General features: G+C 48.9%; 2 protein-coding genes across 16 annotated transcripts in view; one reads left to right on the top strand and one right to left on the bottom strand.

The window, feature by feature from the left end:
* Positions 1-2,262: 2,262 nt before the first annotated feature.
* On the bottom strand, positions 2,263-7,874 carry DBI (diazepam binding inhibitor, acyl-CoA binding protein). Of its 4 annotated transcripts, none has more exons than XM_003819142.5 (4): positions 7,743-7,874; positions 6,498-6,615; positions 4,014-4,076; positions 2,263-2,564 (listed from the first exon to the last, which is right to left on the bottom strand). In XM_003819142.5, exons 1-4 carry the CDS (start codon positions 7,749-7,751, stop codon positions 2,491-2,493), a joined length of 264 nt encoding a protein of 87 aa, XP_003819190.1. In that variant the 5' UTR covers positions 7,752-7,874; the 3' UTR covers positions 2,263-2,490. The 4 variants fall into 4 exon arrangements, with proteins under 4 accessions (XP_003819190.1, XP_034809833.1, XP_034809834.1 ...); XM_034953942.2 differs by lacking the exon at positions 7,743-7,874 and adding an exon at positions 7,340-7,703; XM_034953943.1 differs by lacking the exon at positions 7,743-7,874 and adding an exon at positions 7,275-7,466.
* The window catches only part of C13H2orf76 (chromosome 13 C2orf76 homolog), an 85,226-nt gene continuing 80,879 nt past the window's right edge, over positions 7,874-12,220 (top strand). For 2 of the 12 annotated variants that reach the window (XR_004670085.3, XM_057301385.1), the window contains exon 1: positions 7,889-8,013. Coding sequence is in view for 3 of the 12 variants with exons in the window: in XM_034953939.2 (XP_034809830.1) it covers positions 8,293-8,367 (75 nt within the window). In the remaining 9 variants the exon portion in view is untranslated. The other 10 variants (XM_034953939.2, XM_034953938.3, XR_004670084.3 and 7 more) reach the window with 9 other exon arrangements.

Here is a 12,220-nt window from a genome sequence, read left to right as displayed (position 1 = left end):
GGAGGGACCGGCTAGAGCCACAGCAGAGGAACATAAATTGTGAAGATTTCATGGACATTTATCAGTTCCCAAATAATACTGTTGTGATTTCTTATGCCTGTCTTTACTTTAATCTCTTAATCCTGTTATCTTCATAAACTGAGGATGTACATCACCTCAGGACCACTGTGATAATTGTGTTAACTGTACAAATTGATTGTAAAACGTGTGTTTGAACAATATGAAATCAGTGCACCTTGAAAAAGAACAGAATAACAGCGATTTTTGGGGAACAAGGGAAGACAACCATAAGGTCTGATTGCCTGTGGGGTCGGGCAAACAGAGCCATATTTTTCTTCTTGCAGAGAGCCTATAAATGGATGTGCAAGGAGAGATATCACTAAATTCTTTTCCTAGCAAGGAATATTAATATTAATACCCTGGGAAAGGAATGCATTCCTGGGGGGAGGTCTATAAACAACTGCTCTGGGAATGTCTGTCTTATGCAGTTGAGATAAGGACTGAGATATGCCCTGGTCTCCTGCAGTACCCTCAGGCTTACTAGGGTGGGGAAAAACTCTGCCCTGGTAAATTTGTGGTCAGACTGGTTCTCTGCTCTCGAACCCTGTTTTCTGTTGTTTAAGATGTTTATCAAGACAATACATGCACCGCTGAACATAGACCCTTATCATTAGTTCTGCTTTTGCCCTTTGCCTTGTGATCTTTGTTGGACCCTTATCAGTAGTTCTGCTTTTTCCCTTTGTCCTGTTCCTTCAGAAGCATGTGATCTTTTTTAGACCCTTATTAGTAGTTCTGCTTTTTGCCTTTTGAAGCATGTGATCTTTGTACCTACTCCCTGTTTTACACCCCCTCCCCTTTTGAAACCCTTAATAAAAACTTGCTGGTTTGAGGCTCAGGTGGGCATCATGGTCCTACTGATATGTCACGTCACCCCTGGCGGCGCAGCTGTAAAATTCCTCTCTTTGTACTCTTTCTCTTTATTTCTCAGCCGGCTGACACTTATGGAAAATAGAAAGAGCCTATGTTGAAATATTGGGGGTGGGTTTCCCTGATAATTTGTCCCCAAGTGACCCCCTGTGAGCCAGCCCTGGGTGGTACAAGGACTCCTGTGGGAGCCACAGGAGCAGGTGCAGCCCCAGGCTGCTGGTGCTCTCAGAACTGCACAAACACTGCTTTCTGAGAAACCGGTACAAGTACTTTCTAGCGAGCGGGGAGGGCATCTCCCAAACCGGCTATGACCTAGTCACCTGAGGTGCCTAAAAGTCTCTCTCATCTGTGCCTCACTCCAGCTTTAGAAGTGGGACCTCCTTGTCTAAGCCACTCTTCCGGAGTGAGCTGCATAGCCCAAGGGACAGATTTCACACCAGCACCTTATGCTAGCCCAGAGAGACAGATGTCACTCACTGCAGCACAGCAGAGGTGCAGACTAAGTGGCAGCCAGGGGCCATGAGAGGGAACGTGGTGGAGGGGGACAAACAGGGCCCTCCCGGCCAGTGAGCCCTGGGCTTGGATCCAGTTAAATCACCTCTGAGCCTTAATTTCCTCACTCAAATAATGGGCACAGTAATCCCCATTACACTATATTGAGGTATGATCCCCACTGCAAAGGGCAGCGGGATTGTAAACCCAAGAGCTGGAAGGGAACATCTGGCAAGAAGGGTCTAGCGAGCTATCTCCTTTTCTTCATTATTACTTTTCAACAACCTACCTCCTACGTCCTCCAGAGTCAAGCTCCAGCCTTTCTTCTCTGCAAGCTCCCAGGGTTCTGCTCCCTGCAGAGGACACACCCCTTGCCCACTGACTGTTGCCCACACAGCTGTCTGTGGCTTCCCCTGGGACTTGGGGAATGCCTCCTGTCAGGTTCACACTCCATTCTTGATGGGGGCTTCCACTCTGGCTCATGCACTCTGGAATCAGGGACCAGCTGGGCCTCAGACAAACCTCAAACACTGTAAACCCTGCCTCACACAGGTCCTGGGGCAGGAACGTCCCCGTCAGAAGTACTTGCAGACTGTGGTCTCAGCCAGCCTGCCTCATCTTCCTCGGCGTGGCTGAACTGGGAAGGAGGAGAGAAAGGTCACTTCTACCATCCTCCTCCTCCCCACAAAGGGCCAGCACACCTTGGGCCAGGGTGCAGGGCAGGACTGCCCACCTTATACTCTACCAGGTATGCAGCTGAAGCACTACCAGAGGTCTTTAGAAAAAGGAAGCAAGGCTGAGGTCAGACAGAGTAAATGATCTCAAGAACTCAGATCACTAAAGTTATTTAAAGTAACAAATACACTTTTAATTGATTTCAGATAAAAACTACTCAAGGAAAGTCAGTAATCGTTTTAGCCCCTAATCTGTTAGAGCCATATGGTGAGCAGCCTTGAGTAGCTGGTTTAACTGGTTATTTCCCCGAATTCCCACCATCCACGGTATTAGAAAAAAACAAGGCATTGTCTCAGTTTAGGATAAACACATGGCACAGTAACCAAATCCAGTCTCTCATATCCCGTATTTTTTCTTTAGCTCTTCTACTTTGTTGATGTAAGCTTTCATGGCATCTTCCTTGGAAGTCCCTGTAAGGAATCGACAGGATTATGTGTCAGGGAGGTAGCATGGTAGGAAACAAGCAGCCTCCAGAGCCCCAGGCAGCTCTGCTGTAACTCTCCTAGGCTCAGTTTCTCACTTAATAAAGTTGAGATTCTACTAATTACATGTTGGAGGAGACAGTATCCACAGAACCTGGCCCGAAGTGAATGCTCCATAAGCAACTGTGCTCAGAAAACCTGGTGGGGCTGGCCAAGATCTGTCGCCCATCTGCTGGACACCTGCATCCCCCACCTGTCCTGGGGGAATGGCCATTGTGAGCCTTGGGAGAGAGGTGCCACCCTCCAGACAGGCAGGAAACTGTCATCGTGGTGACTTTACTGGTCCTGCTAACTCTCGTGGCTGACATTGGCTTTGGCCTTTTCAGTGTCTCTGTTTTGGGCTCCTATCTCCCAGAGCTGTTAAGCTGGCAGTGAAAAAGCAAAGCCAGGCACCCTATTCTCCCCAGAGAGAGGCTATGAGAAAAGTTTCAGGAACTCTGACCAAAAGTGGCTGCTTCTTGGAGGGGAATGAGACAAATCTTTGTCTTCTTGCTGCAGTAGAAAGGACACTGAATGTATCCCTCAGAGACAGTGACACCCAGTTTCCTGGATTCTATGGTGAAGGATAGAGACCCTTTGGAACTCAGAGCTTGTTCTGAAGCACTGGAGAGTACATGGGGCCTGAGGATGGTATGGAAATGTCCCATGAAAATGGGCAGGCAGATGGGCATTCCCTTCCCAGTTACTTGCAGATCCTAGGAGTGTGTTTATTGTATTGTGGCCCTTTCTGAATTCAAGGGTTTCTCATTCGCAGAAGGACAGAGGGCTTATTCAGAAACTAGCCAGCAGGAACACTAATGCTGCCAGGAGCTTTGGTGCCAACTCTTGGGTCTTGCTGCTGCAGGTGGCACGTGATTAAGTATGAGCTTGGATACTTCTTGGCTGCTGGTGCTTAGCATATAATGGCTCCATTCACTGAGCCTACGATGCCAGCGGCAGGCCATGCATTAGCTCATTCCCTTCTTTCATGTATCCTTCTGGCTAGGAAGGAACTGGGGAGGGCCACTGGGGTTAGGGGGTCACCGCCTGGCCTTGTAGGGGAGAGGGAGTTGCAGACAGGAAACCACCCCTTATTCTGAATACATCCGAAGCCTACGCCAACTACATCATTTCCCAAACTATTTTTCAGTGGCCTGGTTCCCAGTCCCTCCTCTCTAGATGATGCTCCTGCTCAGAGATGGTGCTTTTAGAAAAGGCATAAATGGTGTTAGGAGAAAAAGTAGGTGGCCCGGTTTTTTCCCATTCTGGCACAGGTCAGGCTGGTTTCCCACACGTGCCCCATTGACTTTGTTTTCTCTCCTCTTCCCTTACACTTCATAATGAAGACTCTTTCACTACTGGGTTTCACAAATGAGGGAAATTGATTAGAACAATTACCTTTCAGCTCATTCCAGGCATCCCACTTGGCCTTGCCCGTGAAGTCCAACATCCCAGGCCGTTCTTAAACAAGGGAAGAAAAGGCATTAGATCTGGTTCAAATTCTAATGGAGAACTTGATCAACCTTCTTGCCATAAATGCCATCTTCTATTACACCTGTTCCTTCTAGGCTCTGTCATGGGGTTAAATAGGTCTAGTAGAGTGGGTTCTGCCCTAAGAAAACCAATGTATGCCAATCCAAACTTAAAATCTCGAGCAAATAGGAAGAACAGTATTCTTATTACAAGATAGCCTTTGTCTTACAAGTTAAATGACTCCAAAATTTCTCCTTTAAAAAAATTATACTTTAATTACAATTAAAAAAAAATCCATTCATATGTCTTAAAATTCAAAAGCTACAGAGGAAAATACTATAAAGTTTCTCTCTCACCCCTGCTCTTAGCTACCCAATTTCTCTCCCTTATCATTAATGATATCAGGTGTCCTTTCCTATGAACTGTTTATATCCTAGCCCCATTTTTCTACCGAATTGTTAGTCTATTTCTTGCTGATCTGTGGGAGATTTCACCGAAGGTAAGGTTTCTTTAAGTTATATGATGACTTTATGCTTATAGACCTGTTATCATCTGCAGTTGGGAAACACACTCACCATCTCCCTGTTGTCCTATTTCATTACCATGCCCAGCCCCAAAGCCATAGGGAACAATCAGAGTCCGTAGCCTGGAGCACTGTGCCTGAGAAAATGTCCCTGAGCGCTTTCAGGGAAGTGTTCCCAGGCACAGCTGAAACAAACTGCCCTTGTGGTCATCATCAAGATCCTAGGACAGCTCTCTCCAAGCGGTGGAAATGGAAATGTACATGTATATTTGCAATGTCCAACTCAGGAGCCACTTGCCACACCAAGTACCTGAAATGACTACTGGGCATCTGAAATGTGGCTCCTGTGAATGAAGACTAAACTTGATTTTATTTAACTATTTTTAGTTAAAAATTTTTTTTTTTGAGACAGAGTCTTGTTCTGTTGCCCAGGCTGGAGTGCAGTGGTGCGACCTCGGCTCACCACAACCTCTACCTCCCAGGTTCAAGCGATTCTCCTGCCTCAGCCTCCCAAGTAGCTGGGACTACAGGCATATGCCACCATGCCCAGCTAATTTTTATATTTTTAGTAGAGATGGGGTTTCACTACGTTAGCCTGGTTGGTCTCAAACTCCTGACCTCATGATTCGCTTGCTTCGGCCTCCCAAAGTGCTGGGATTACAGGCATGAGCCACAGCGCCCAGCCTCAGTTAAAATTCATATAGTCATATGTGGCTACTGGCTATTATACTAAACTATCGTGTTTGGACTATCACGTTTTATAATCGTGTAATAGGGCTGTATAGTACAGCCCTAGAGAGAGCCGATGACACGTCTTTGATCAGTAAGTGATAGATTCCTATGCCAGTCTATCTAGACTCATGTGAAAATCGGTAACTCTAGTACGGGCACAGGCCAGTCTCTGTGAAAATACTGTTTGTCAGAAAAGCATCTTGGCACCTCTGGCCTCCCCCACTTCACCTTCCCCTCCCCTCCCTGGAAGGACAGAGTTTACGAACTCACTGTAAAACTCAAATTCGCCATAAGACCTTCTTCAACTAAGTGCTCCATGTGAACCCCAGGGTTTGATATGGTACTGCCTGTGATCTGTCATTCTGGGTACTATTTCCTGCTTCCAGCTGGTTGGCAGCCAGCCCACCTGCTCCATCTTCCACCCCAGCTACTGCGGAAATGGGGACCATCCTCGCCTTCTTCCTCAGCAGGGGCAGGGGAGACCTCCCTTCTGTGCTGCCATGATAACCCTGAGTCCTTGCACAGAATGCACTGTGCTGTTGCCTCAGTATCCACCCATGTTTCAGGGGCTTAGGGACAGAATGAAACCTGCCCAAGGCAGGAAAGATGTTATTACAGAGCATGACAGTCAAAAGCACAGCCTCAAAATCTGCACCAAGATTTCTGGGCAGGGAAAAAGTTGTCATCAGGAAGGCACAGACTTGTTAGCGAAATGCTCTGACCTAGCCCAAGAAACCAGGTGCTTCTCTGCTCCTGACATCAGGCTTGGCCAGGCTGTCAAGTGCTCCAAAAAAGTGCTCCAACTTTGATCCTGCCTATCTAGGGCAGAAGCTGAACGGCTCAACAATGATACTACTGAGCTGAGAGCCTTCAGCAAGTCTTTTCCAAGCTGCAGCCTTTGCTTCTTCCCTAGTAGAGAGTAGCTGCTGGTGATAACCAGTAAAGACCTTCTAAAACCAGGATTTGAATTCTGCTACTACTGGAGACACTGAGAATCCGGAACATGGTCTTTTCCACCCCAGGAACCATCACCATACCCCACCTGAAGAGTAGGGCCTCAGGCAGTTTGAGAGTGAAGTTCCCAGGGACTTCCAGTCTGGGCTGCTGAGCCTGCTTTGATGAGCAGAGGCCCTTCCAACCCCCGCTCTGCATACCTGTATTTATGTCGCCCACAGTTGCTTGTTTGTAGTGGCCATAGATGAACAGCATCTCCTCATCCGATGGCTTGGTCTTAAGGTGCCTAACCTCCTCTGCAGCTTTCTCAAACTCAGCCTAAATGGAAGTGAGAGGAGAGGATTGAGGGCCTCCTCTGGGTGGGAGAGGGTAAGAATCCTACTGTGGCCTGAAGACAGCCCAGTTACGGGGATGGAGAGGTGGGAAAGGTGGCACCCTTCGGGCAATACAGCCCCTGAAGTGTGTCTGCCCCTCCCTGCCCCAACAGGGCAGCTAGAAAGATTCAGCAACACAAGAAGGGGAAGCCCCTCCAGTTCACTCATTCAATCGAAAACCATATATCCAGAGCTCTCACAAACGCAGGCGTCAGGTCTGGAAATACAGCAGTGAAGAGGGCAGGCCAAGCCTTCGCCCGCAGTGGGGGTCCACTCTGCGGGAGAAGCAGCGCGGCCAACTGCCTGGCCACCACCGGGCCAGGCACTAGGGAGTGGCCGGGGCTTCAGCGAAGCCCTGGCCTGAGGACAGAGGGGGCACAGTATGCTGGAAACAGCTGAAAGGGGACAGGGCATGAGTGCCGCGGTGTCAGCGCCGGAGCCCGTTGGTCCCCTCCCTCCCCCTGGGGCCCGCGCGTTCAACACCGACCTCTGTCCCAGTGCGCAGATTGGCAGAGGCAGGCGGGAGGAGCCAGAGGTCGCCCCACATAGCTCTGTCTCAGACAAGGGTCTACACTGGAGGGAAGGGAGGGGCCCCTGGGTCACCTCTCCCCGGGCCGCGATTCTCCTGGTCCCGCACTCTGAGCAGCCGGCCCCATACTTCCCCTGACCTCCAAGCTCCCGGCCACGGCCTCCTCGCTTCCCCACTCCGCCGCGACGTCCTGCCCTGTGCTTCGGGATGGGGACTGAGTCTCCTCGCTCCTCCAATCCGTGCAACCCCTTCCCCCATCTTTCCATCAAGTACCCTCGACTCCCACCCCTCTCCCGCTACACAGCGAAGTCCACCCCATGGGCAACTTTCCGGCAGTTGCGGGGTGGGCAGCAGATTTAGAAATCCCCAAACGGAAAATCCCGCTCACAAGGCTCTGTCCAACGAATCAGGGCTAGGCATGGGTCCATGAGCAAGTGAGGGGCACGGAAGGAAAGAGCCCGAGAGCTTCTGGCTGCCGGCTGAGCCCCCAACAGGCCTCCCGCCCGCTGCACCTTCGCAGCCTGGCTGTGCACGCGCTGTACCTGAGACATCCTGGCCGACTTGCAAGAACTCCAGGGAGACAACGGAGGAGGCGAGGACCAGGAAGCGATCGCCCAGATTGCCCTGGCAAGCGCCTTTAGAGGCGCGGTCCACTCGCCCCAACCCTGCTCGGGCGAGCACCGGAAAGCCAATCAGAAGCCAGCTATGCGCTAGGGGCGTGCCCAGCCCCCGCCGCGGCGCTAGCCCCGCCCGAGCCCACGTGGGACCGCTGGCGCAAACGCCGGGAGTAGCCGAAGGGGACGCCGGGAACAGGTGGGGACAACGGAAGTAGGGTGCTTAGTTTTGCTGCCGGGAGTTGGTCGAGAGTTGGGTTCAGTCCTGGCCAGTTGTGGGGACGGCACGCGGGGGAAGGGGAGGGGACGGAGACCGAAGAACGGAGGTTCTTATGTTTCTTTTCTTTCCTTAAATCTTGCCCGGCCTGAAGAGGCCGGAAGTTGCATCTCTGGACAAGTAAACTCTGAGACCTGGGAATGGCGGGCGGGACCCGCTCCTCCCTTAGGGTCTAGAGGAGACCCCCGGAGATGGTCCCTGATGAGCAGCGTGATGGTGGAAAGCTGGACTGGTCTCCCGAAAGGCGAAGCCGAGGCTTCTTCCTCTGAACTTTTGGCACGTTCTTTGACTTGCTTGTGGCCGTAGTGTCAGGCCTGTATTGCACATTTATGTCTGTGGTGCATTTCTCCATCTGGTGCGTTAAAGGCAGGGACGGTGTCTTATTTGTCTTGATTTAACAAACTTGGACGGGACGAAGTGCTCAGCAAATATTTGTTAAATGAATGGCTGTTTATTGAACTCCTGTTGGGTAACTTGCACTGTTCTAGACCTTGGCAGACAGCAGTGAACAAAGCGGGTGAATCCCTGCAATCTTGGAACTTACAAGTAGGGACAGTAGTTTATACAATAAGTTAAATATAGAGTACTTTAGGGGCTTAGAGAGTTGGAAGTTTATAGTTTTAAATGGAGGAGGGGGAGTATTGAGGGAAGGTGACATTTGAGAAAGTTCCTCAAGGAGGGGAGGGAAGATTCCAAGCAGAGAACAAGTGTAAAGGCGTGGGCAAGGAACCAGGGGAAGAGTAGAAAGATGAGGCTGGAGAGTTTTGGCGGTGGCAGACTGGCTAGGTGATGCAGAAGTTGGCCATCACAGGGACTTTGACTGTCATGCTGTGTGAGATGGGAAATCGTAAAAGGGTTTCAAAAGAGGATGAGGAGACGGAGGGGAACGTCTTTGCGAGATTGTTACACAGCCTAATCTCCATGGGAACAGAAAGCAGCACAGGTGTCTGGAAGTGTTTTAGTATCGATGTTTAAGAAGCTAAAGGAAGACTTCTCTGGCAGTGGTTACAAAGGAGCTGGGTGAAGAGAGGGAAATGATGGAACATTCTCTGGAGATCATTAAAAAAGCAAAGTCATTCCTCTCGAATTCATAATTTGTGGCAAGAGGGCTGGACTACAAATCTCTGCCCTGCCTACACCTTCCCCCTCCCCAGGGAAGGTAGACGCTTTCAGACTTAACTTGCTAACTTAATGTAGGTCACGTTTTATGGAATGTTTGGGAAGAAATGAAGATGCAATAGGGAACAAATCTAGGGTTTTCAGTCTGAGCATAATTTTGTTTGAGAAAGGAAAACCAAACAAATTAACAAAAATCTTGGAGTTAAATATGGGGAAAGTACACTGAAGTGTAAGAAATGGCAGGTTTCTTCGAAAATCACAATTCAGAGCTGCTTTTTCCATTTGAGGCCTGGATTTGTTTTTGCTCTACTTGGTGCTTACAGCTTCCTTGATGGAAACTCAGATTATTGCTTGTGTGGGCCAGATTTGCAGTCAAATACATCTCCTAGTCAGCAGGTTTTAAGTTAGGGTATTGTTGAGATTAGGTACTTTGAGAATGCAGTTATCACTTCTCAAAGATCAGTTGCTTTTAGTTTTTTAGTTTTTGTTTTTTAATTATTTTTGCGTGTGATGTGGTCTCACTCTTTTACCCAGGCTGTAGTTCAGTGGCACAATCTCAGCTCTCTGCAGCCTTGAACTCCAGGCCTCAAGCGATCCTCCCACCTTAGCCTCCCGAGTAGCTGGAACTGTGGGCACAACCACCATGCCAGGCTAATTTTTTTATTTTTATTTTTATTTTTTGTAGAGATGGGGTCTTGCTATGTTGTTGGTCTTGATCTCCTGGGCTCAAGGGATCCTCCCACTTTGGCCTCCTAACGTGGTGGGAGTACAGGTGTGAGCCACTGCGCCTGGCCTTGATTGAATATTGCTTTTCATAATTCTGAGAGTGCAAGATCCTCAGCTCTGTTTATGTCCTTGTTAGCCACCGTAACATGTTGTAATTATTTTATTTACAATTATTTTAATTTTAATTTACTTTTCTACTGTCTAACCCTCTGCCTCTGCCTCCCACCAAACACACATAAGCCAGGAGGAGATGGGGTCATTGTGTATCAGTCACTGCTGAATCTCCAAGTGTCTGGCACTTCTTAGGCACTCAACAAATAGTTGTTGAATGAATAAAGTGTTTTTCTCTCTATGAAGATTTATTCTGTCTGATTAACTGAACTTGGAAACCATCTAAATTTGTTAGAACTGAATGTAAAACTATGGGGTTGAGTAAAGTAGATGAACTCTGGTGCAAGGACCATGTAATCTCTTTGTACCACTCCCAGCTTTGGAAGCAGAGCACCTGGAGATGAGAAACCTGACCAGCCAACTTGTCAGCCAAATTGACCCTGCCAATCAATAGAGAGGCCATTGTCATTGTTGTAGTTTGCCTTCACATCTGGGGATACCACTTTTTATTTATTATTTATTTTTATTTTTTTCATAGAAACCACTCTTGTCTGCCACAGGCTTCACTCGGTGGGTCTCAGCATAAAGCCAGGTGGGCAAGATCTCTCTCTCTCTTTCTCTCTTCTCTCTCCTCTCCCTCTCTCTCTGCTCTACCTCTCTCTCCCTCCCCCTTTCTCCTATCTCTGTCTGTCTGTCTGTCTGTCTCTTTCTATTTTTTTGAGACAGGGTCTGTCTGTCTGTCTGTCTGTCTGTCTCTATTTTTTTGAGACAGGGTCTCACTCCATTACCCAGGCTGGAGTGCAGTGGCATGATCATGGCTCACTGCAGCCTTGACTTCCTGGGCTCAGGTGATTCTCCCACCTCAGCCTCCCGAGTAGCTGGGACTACAGGTGTGTGCCACCATGCCCGGCTAATTTTTTGTAGAGATGGGTTTTTGCCATGTTGCCTGGGTTGGTCTTGAACTCCTGAGCTCAAGTGATCCCTCTGCCTCGACCTCCCAGGATGCTGGGATTATAGGCCTGAGCCACTGTGCCTCGCCCTGGCAAGATATATTAATAAGTGAAAGCATTTCTTGCTCAGTAGGTGGGAATAGTAGTTTCATATTAAGTTTCTTAGTATAAATGAAACCTCTAATTTCTGAAAGTAACCTAATCACCAGAAAATGAACTACGATTTCAGGAGAGCTTCCTAGTTGCTCTAGTAACTAGAGTTACTATAAGGCGAGGGTTAGGGTATCCACAAATGATGGATTACATTCATTCTGTATTTTCTTTCCGGTTACTTGGAATGTGACTTCTGTGGCAGGGCTTCAGCAGAGCTGGAGGAGACTAGTTTTTTTTTTTGCCTTTTTTTTTTTGAGACGGAGTCTTGCTCTGTCGCCCAGGCTAGAGTGTAGTGGTGCGATCTCGGCTCACTGCAAGCTCCGCCTCCCGGGTTCACGCCATTCTCCTGCCTCAGCCTCCCGAGTAGCTGGGACTACAGGTGCCCGCCACCACGCCTGGCTAATTTTTTGTATTTTGGGTAGAGACGGGGTTTCACTGTGTTAGCCAGGTTGGTCTCGATCTCCTGACCTCGTGATCCGCCCGTCTCGGCTTCCCAAAGTGCTGAGATTACAGGCGTGAGCCATGTCGCCTGGCCCAGGAGACTAGTTTTAAAGGGAAGAAGGGACTTTGGAAATGCTTCTGGATAGGATTGGGGAGGTATGGGTGGAGTTTTTTGTGAAGGCTGAGGGAGGTGAGAGTTGGTGGGGGTGGGGTAAGAATGAAGCCTGGCTTTCCTCATAACTGGTGAGAGGAGGCCTGGCAGCTGGAGGTGTTAGCAAGCCCTTTGCCATTCTTACCCTCTCCTTCCTTTGGGTGTTCATCTTCAGAGGAATTGTGGCAAGGCGGGCATGAGAGAAGAGTAAACAGGTGTGGCATGCACATGTTTACCATTTTCTTCTTCCTCTTCTTTTTGGCTAGCCAACTTGGGCTGGGAGTGGTTAGGGCTGAGGTGAGCTGCAGAGATGGCTTGGGAGTGGAAGATTCTGATAGGGAAGTATCCTAGGCTGGCTGGAAGTAAGGAAGACAGGATTTCCTTTAGAATTGCTTCTCCATGAGTTGGTCATACACTGGTCAGGTGCTGCCTGCGCTCTGTTTAGAAGCATTCATGATTATGGGCAGGAATAATGAAA

Source organism: Pan paniscus, chromosome 13, assembly GCF_029289425.2.
Source record: "Pan paniscus chromosome 13, NHGRI_mPanPan1-v2.0_pri, whole genome shotgun sequence".
Lineage (NCBI taxonomy): Eukaryota > Metazoa > Chordata > Mammalia > Primates > Hominidae > Pan > Pan paniscus.
Note: the sequence above shows the minus strand (reverse complement) of the source record. Positions and strands in the feature narration are given on the sequence as shown.

Coding starts and splice junctions, on each gene's coding strand:
- DBI (XM_034953943.1), bottom strand. CDS start 7,466: ATGGAAAGATGGGGGAAGGGGTTGCACGGATTGGAGGAGCGAGGAGAC. Junction 6,616..7,274: donor GAATCGCGGCCCGGGGAGAG/GTGACCCAGGGG, acceptor ACTTCCATTTAG/GCTGAGTTTGAGAAAGCTGC. Junction 4,077..6,497: donor TGTGGGCGACATAAATACAG/GTATGCAGAGCG, acceptor CCCTTGTTTAAG/AACGGCCTGGGATGTTGGAC.